The sequence below is a fragment of the Triticum aestivum genome, chromosome 6D (assembly GCF_018294505.1).
Source record: "Triticum aestivum cultivar Chinese Spring chromosome 6D, IWGSC CS RefSeq v2.1, whole genome shotgun sequence".
NCBI lineage: Eukaryota > Viridiplantae > Streptophyta > Magnoliopsida > Poales > Poaceae > Triticum > Triticum aestivum.
Window position 1 is genome coordinate 443,131,464 of NC_057811.1, and position 5,393 is coordinate 443,136,856.

The following is a 5,393-nucleotide window of genomic DNA, read 5'->3' on the forward strand; positions in this document are numbered from 1 at the left end:
AAAAAATGAACATAGATGCACTTATAGAGAAAATTCAACCTAAATTCATAATAAATTTCTATGAAATTTACTATGAATTTAGGTCAAATTTCCTGTATAAGGGCATCTATTTTCACTTTAAGAGAAGCTCAACAAGGCATAGAGGGACGGGCTTATAAACTGGTGTGAGCGCCCTTCGGTTGGCGAGGTGGGACTAAACACTGGCCGCAACTAGGACCAGCCCTTTAGTCCCGGTTTGTGGTATGAACCGGGACTAAAGGGTGGTGGGCCAGGAGCGTGGCCCATTGGTCCCGGTTTGTACCACCAACCGGGACCAAAGGGTCCATACGAACCGGGACCAATGCCCACGAGGCCCCGGCCGGCCCCCTGGGCTCATGAACCGGGACCAATGCTCACATTAGTCCCGGTTCGTGACTGAACCGGGGCTAATGTGAAAACTGTCCTGTGACCTAAGCCCTGTTTTCTACTAGTGATCCAGAACTTGTTCTGCAAATGCTGAGGCTCAACTGTGCTTGAACTAACATGAAGCGTGAAACGCGAGGTGTATGTATATCGACCTGACCGTTTCATTGTTGGAACCTGGCCGTCGTGCCGTCCACTGCTGTTCTCATACTATGAGTCAACAACTTGATCAACCTAGCATACAATACCGTCGCCCCATTGGCATTTGGCAAGCTCAAGCACCTTGAACAAATGGCAAGACCTTCACAGCTATTCGCATGGCACGTAATAGTGGTGGCGGACTCTCAGAATACCGTAGCTGGGTGTAATTACCAAGCGCACGTAATTAATGATAAACCCAAGGGATAAATCAGTTGCAAACCGCACGTACGTACGGACACGGTATATGATTCCATTGCACGGTCGGAGTCGGACACGGAGACCGAATCCCGTACGTGTGGTGATCGATGGTGTCCGTCACCAATTCGTATCGACTGAGTAGAGTACTTCGCGCAGCTTTGCCTATATATTCATAACCTACCTACCTACCTAGCTGCAAAACAAGGCCAGACGTTCGCTGGAAGATCAGAAAGCTAGCTTGTGTTTTCTCCATCGTCCAGCCGAGAGGAGGCTATGAAGATCCGGCATGTGCTCACCCGATCCATCACCTTCCTCGGTAAGTACATATATATGCCTCTTTTTCTGTGTTCTTCAGCGTTGATAATGTGTCTATCTGTTCTTCTCTTTTTGGAGAACTCTTAACTAAATTTGGAATGCAGTTATGGTCCTTGTGTTGTTGGTGTTGGTGCCCGAGGGAATGATGCTAGTGACGGGTGTCAAGTCACCGGCGATGGCGGTTTTGTCGGAAAGTATGGAGCCTGCAATTAAAAAGGTACGTGATACAATTTATTTAGTTTAAATGTGTGCTTCAGTTTGTCGCCCCCTTTGATTTCGACCGATATATTGATAGATGCATGCATGGGATATGTGCTTATTTTGCAGGGCGATATGGTGTTTGTGCACAACATGAGCAATGAACCTTTCCGCGAAGGAGAGGTCGTTCTTTTCAAAGTTGATGGCTTTGAACATCTAATTGTCCATCGTGTGATCAAGGTAACGGCAAGCCCGGCCTCTAGTATCTCTTGCTACACACCAATCAAATCATTTAAAGTTCATATGTTATATTTTGTTTGCCTTGAAAATGATCTTCTCAAATTATTCTAGGTTTACGAGCATCGAGACACTCGAGAAATCCGAATACTCACCAAAGGAGACAACAATTCAGTGGATGACCGATTTCTCTATGCGAGCGGGCAGCTTTGGCTTCAACCGCATGACATTATTGGACGGGTTGCAGGGTACGTGGCGGGTTGTTATCTCTTATCATGCGTCTACTATCGAATTTGGACGTGTATTAATATGGCTTTATATATACCTTTCTCTACCGTTTCAATTCATTAATGTCTTTGCATGGTTAATTTTTGTGTTTTGTCCAATGCTAACAGCTATCTGCCATATGCTGGATGGCCTAGTGTCTTCATCAGTGAAGCTTATAAGGTACGCAAGCACACATTATATTCTGGTTAATTTCTGTATATACATTGTTTATTTAATTAAATACCCACACAAGGTCTCTCTTTTTCTTCTTATGAAAGATGTTGCTGAATGGTGGAAGCACTACAACTCCAGAAGTACTATGGGTAACAATGTAACCACGGCAGATTTATGTGGGTTGCCTCCATAGTGTCTTGTTCGAGGTTAAAGTATGCATCAAGCGAATGAAGAGTATGTAAAAGACACATCATTATCATAGTCTCCGCAACAGAGTTAATCGAGCTCCATCCGTCTTGTTGAAGTCATTTCTATAGCACGGGCGACATGATTCCTTTTTTGAGAACATGCAAAAGTCTTACATTTATTTGCGCGGTCGACATGACTCTAACACCTTCTTTGAAAGGTAGATTTTGGTGAAACATGTAGTTAGATGTATTCTTCTTCTTCTTCTTTGATAAAGAGTGGATTTATTGACTAAAAATGAAGTATCAGGTGGATACAAACACAATGAGCACACATTCGGCCTCTGCATTGGCAACGACGAGTTTGATTAGCCATTAAAGGGTCAGCACACGCTGGCAGAGAGCAGATGACAACTGCGGGACGTTGGATCTAAGGTACGAGTTGGAGGCGCCAAGGTGAGGCACACACGTCCTCGCCTCCGCCGTCCGCCGTGGAGCTTAGCCCGGAAGCCTCCTTCGACGGCGCGAGGAAGGGAATAGCGGTGGTGAAGGCCTTTAGGGGCAGCGGCCTCTTCGCCTATGACTGTGAGCGATCCGGGAGGTAGTTGGAGTCGCGTATCATGTGGCAAGATGCCGATTCGGTATTCACGTGTAGAGGAGAGAGAAGCAATTGTTTGCTATGTGCTATGGACTCGGTCTTATACGATTATTAGCTTAAGGCCCACTTCTTTTTAATGTATATAAAACTTGCCAAGGTTGATTTTAGAAGCCTTAAGACAAATCTTATGTCCACTTTAAAAATGTCTATATCAAATCAATATTGTGTACGAGAGGTAAGAATATATAATAGATCCGTGAGCTTGTGGATGCCAAGGTGAATTTAATGAAATAGGAGAATCTCACTATTGAACAACCATCGATAGAAAAACAACATTTGGATCCAAATAGAGCTACAGAAATAATGATAACTTTAGAAGAAGAAAAGAATCGAAAAGTAAATATTTAGTGAGAAGGTTGCCATGCTTAAAATCCGAACGTCGGATTTATCATTCCCATATTTATATGGTGAAACAAACTTATTTACTCATCAGACCAGGTGACATCCTGCAAACCGATGATATGGTCGAGGCCTAGGGCGTCCCACACTGCCGGCGAGGCGTCCACGACGTTGTAGGCGCATGGCTCTTCGTAGTTGTGCTCGGCGTCGCAACCGTGGACGGAGTCGCACTCGTCCACCACCTTGGCGTGCATGGAGCTGCCGCCCTTCGCCGTGATCTTGATGCTGCGGCCGCAGCGGGACATGCCGCTGAACCAGCCGGTGGAGAGCGCGACGACCATCTCCGAGTCGTCGTGGTACGCGCCGTCGCACTCGGATGGGAGGCCGCCGTCCTTGCCCTTGCCGAAGCCGTTGACCGTGAGGACGGCCCAGGTGGCGGAGGAGACGGGCGGCGAGCAGAGGAACTGCAGGTACTGCTTGCCGTCGACGCAGCAGTCCGGGCTGTTGCTCGTCTCGCAGTGCCCGGACCTGCCCGGGAGGTACCCGCTGGGCTGGCAGCCGACGACGTCGTGCGGCCGAACCAGGCATGACGCGGTGTGGGAGGCCGAGAGCGTGGCGAGGAGGACGATGGCCATGGCTATGGTGGGTCGAGCTCTCGCATTCGCCATCTTATTGGCACCTAACTAAAAGAACGCTTCAGCGGATCAGCATATATGAGAGGGCCCGAAGGCCCCAACGCCGGAAGAGTGCCTGGAGAGCTCCGCGGGCATAAGCAGTGACTCGATCACAACGGAGGCATAAATCGATACACCGGAGGAAGAAGAAGAGCATGGGGAGCTTAGAAACCTCCGCTGATCGTCGACCCCAATCCCGCCAACCAGGAGAAGGCACAAGTGACGTAGCATTTCACAATCACAACAGCCCAAATGACACTTCACACAAGTCGTGTGATAATTTCCCCCCTCTAGTCTATGGTACCAGTACTCAAATATGTAAAATAGGGTCTAGCATATTGTACATGTACATGTATTAGTATACGTATGTAATTGTATTATGATCATCTATATAAAGAGACGTAAGACTGGATGTTAGTCACCCACGCAAAACCCTAAACCTACCTCTTCAACTTGGTATCAGCCAGGTCGGGCCGCCGCCGCACGTCCCTCGCGCCGCTGCCCGATCCCATCTTAGCCGGCACCGTCTTAGCCGGCGCCAACCTCCATGGCTACCTAGACGGCACCACGGGGGCACCCGACAAGACCATCACCGTCGGGACTGGCGACGCCGCGACGACCGCCGCTAATCCGGCATACCATCATTGGTGGACTCAGGATCAGAAGGTCAAGGGCCTCCTTCTTACCTCCATGGAGGAGGACATCGCCTGTCAGCTCATCAGCTGCGAGACGGTGCAGGCAGTATGGACGGCCGTCGGTGCCATGTACGGCGCGCAGAGTCGCGCCAACGTCCGTCACATCCGGCGTCAACTCTAGACGCTGCGGAAGGAGGAGATGTTCGCGGCTGAGTACATGCACAAGATGAAGGCCCTCGCTGTTGGGGAACGTAGTAATTTCAAAAAATTTCCTACGCACACGCAAGATCATGGTGATGCATAGCAACGAGAGGGGAGAGTGTTGTCCACGTACCCTCGTAGACCGAAAGCGGAAGCGTTAACACAACGCGGTTGATGTAGTCGTACGTCTTCACGATCCGACCGATCAAGTACCAAACGCACGGCACCTCCGAGTTCAGCACACGTTCAGCTCGATGACGTCCCTCGAACTCCGATCCAGCCGAGTGTTGAGGGAGAGTTTCGTCAGCACGACGGTGTGGTGACGATGATGATGTTCTACCAACGCAGGGCTTCACCTAAGCTCCGCTACGATATTATCGAGGTGTAATATGGTGGAGGGGGCACCGCACACGGCTAAAATATCGTATATCAATTGTGTGTCGAGAGGTGCCCCCCTGCCCCCGTATATAAAGGTGCAAGGGGGAGGCCGCCGGCCTAGGAGGTGTGGCGCGCCAGGAGGAGTCCTACTCCTACCGGGAGTAGGACTCCCCCCTTTCCATGTTGGACTAGGAGTGGAAGAGGGGAAGAGGTGGAGGGAAGGAAGGAAGGGGGGCGCCGCCCCCCTCTCCTTGTCCTATTCGGACTGGGGGGAAGGGGGGCGCGGCCCTGCCCTAGCCTCCTCTCCTCTCTTCCACCTAGGCCCACTAAG

At 49.9% G+C, this 5,393-nt stretch overlaps 2 protein-coding genes across 4 annotated transcripts; one reads left to right on the forward strand and one right to left on the reverse strand.

Moving 5' to 3' along the window:
* The first annotated feature begins 1,041 nt into the window (after positions 1 to 1,041).
* On the forward strand, positions 1,042 to 2,858 carry LOC123141894 (signal peptidase complex catalytic subunit SEC11C). Of its 3 annotated transcripts, XR_006470447.1 has the most exons (7): positions 1,042 to 1,117; positions 1,221 to 1,333; positions 1,444 to 1,554; positions 1,666 to 1,799; positions 1,947 to 1,998; positions 2,097 to 2,398; positions 2,488 to 2,858. XR_006470447.1 is itself a non-coding variant. In XM_044560962.1 (6 exons), the coding sequence occupies exons 1-6, from the start codon at positions 1,075 to 1,077 to the stop codon at positions 2,183 to 2,185; spliced, it is 567 nt and encodes a 188-aa protein (XP_044416897.1). In that variant the 5' UTR covers positions 1,042 to 1,074; the 3' UTR covers positions 2,186 to 2,858. The 3 variants fall into 3 exon arrangements, 2 of the variants coding, with proteins under 2 accessions (XP_044416897.1, XP_044416896.1); XM_044560962.1 differs by having other exon boundaries at positions 2,072 to 2,858; XM_044560961.1 differs by having other exon boundaries at positions 2,097 to 2,858.
* Positions 2,859 to 3,257: 399 nt separating this feature from the next.
* On the reverse strand, positions 3,258 to 3,809 carry LOC123142668 (putative ripening-related protein 5). Its single transcript, XM_044561475.1, has one exon. The coding sequence runs from the start codon at positions 3,807 to 3,809 to the stop codon at positions 3,258 to 3,260; it is 552 nt and encodes a 183-aa protein (XP_044417410.1).
* Between the last annotated feature and the right edge of the window lie 1,584 nt (positions 3,810 to 5,393).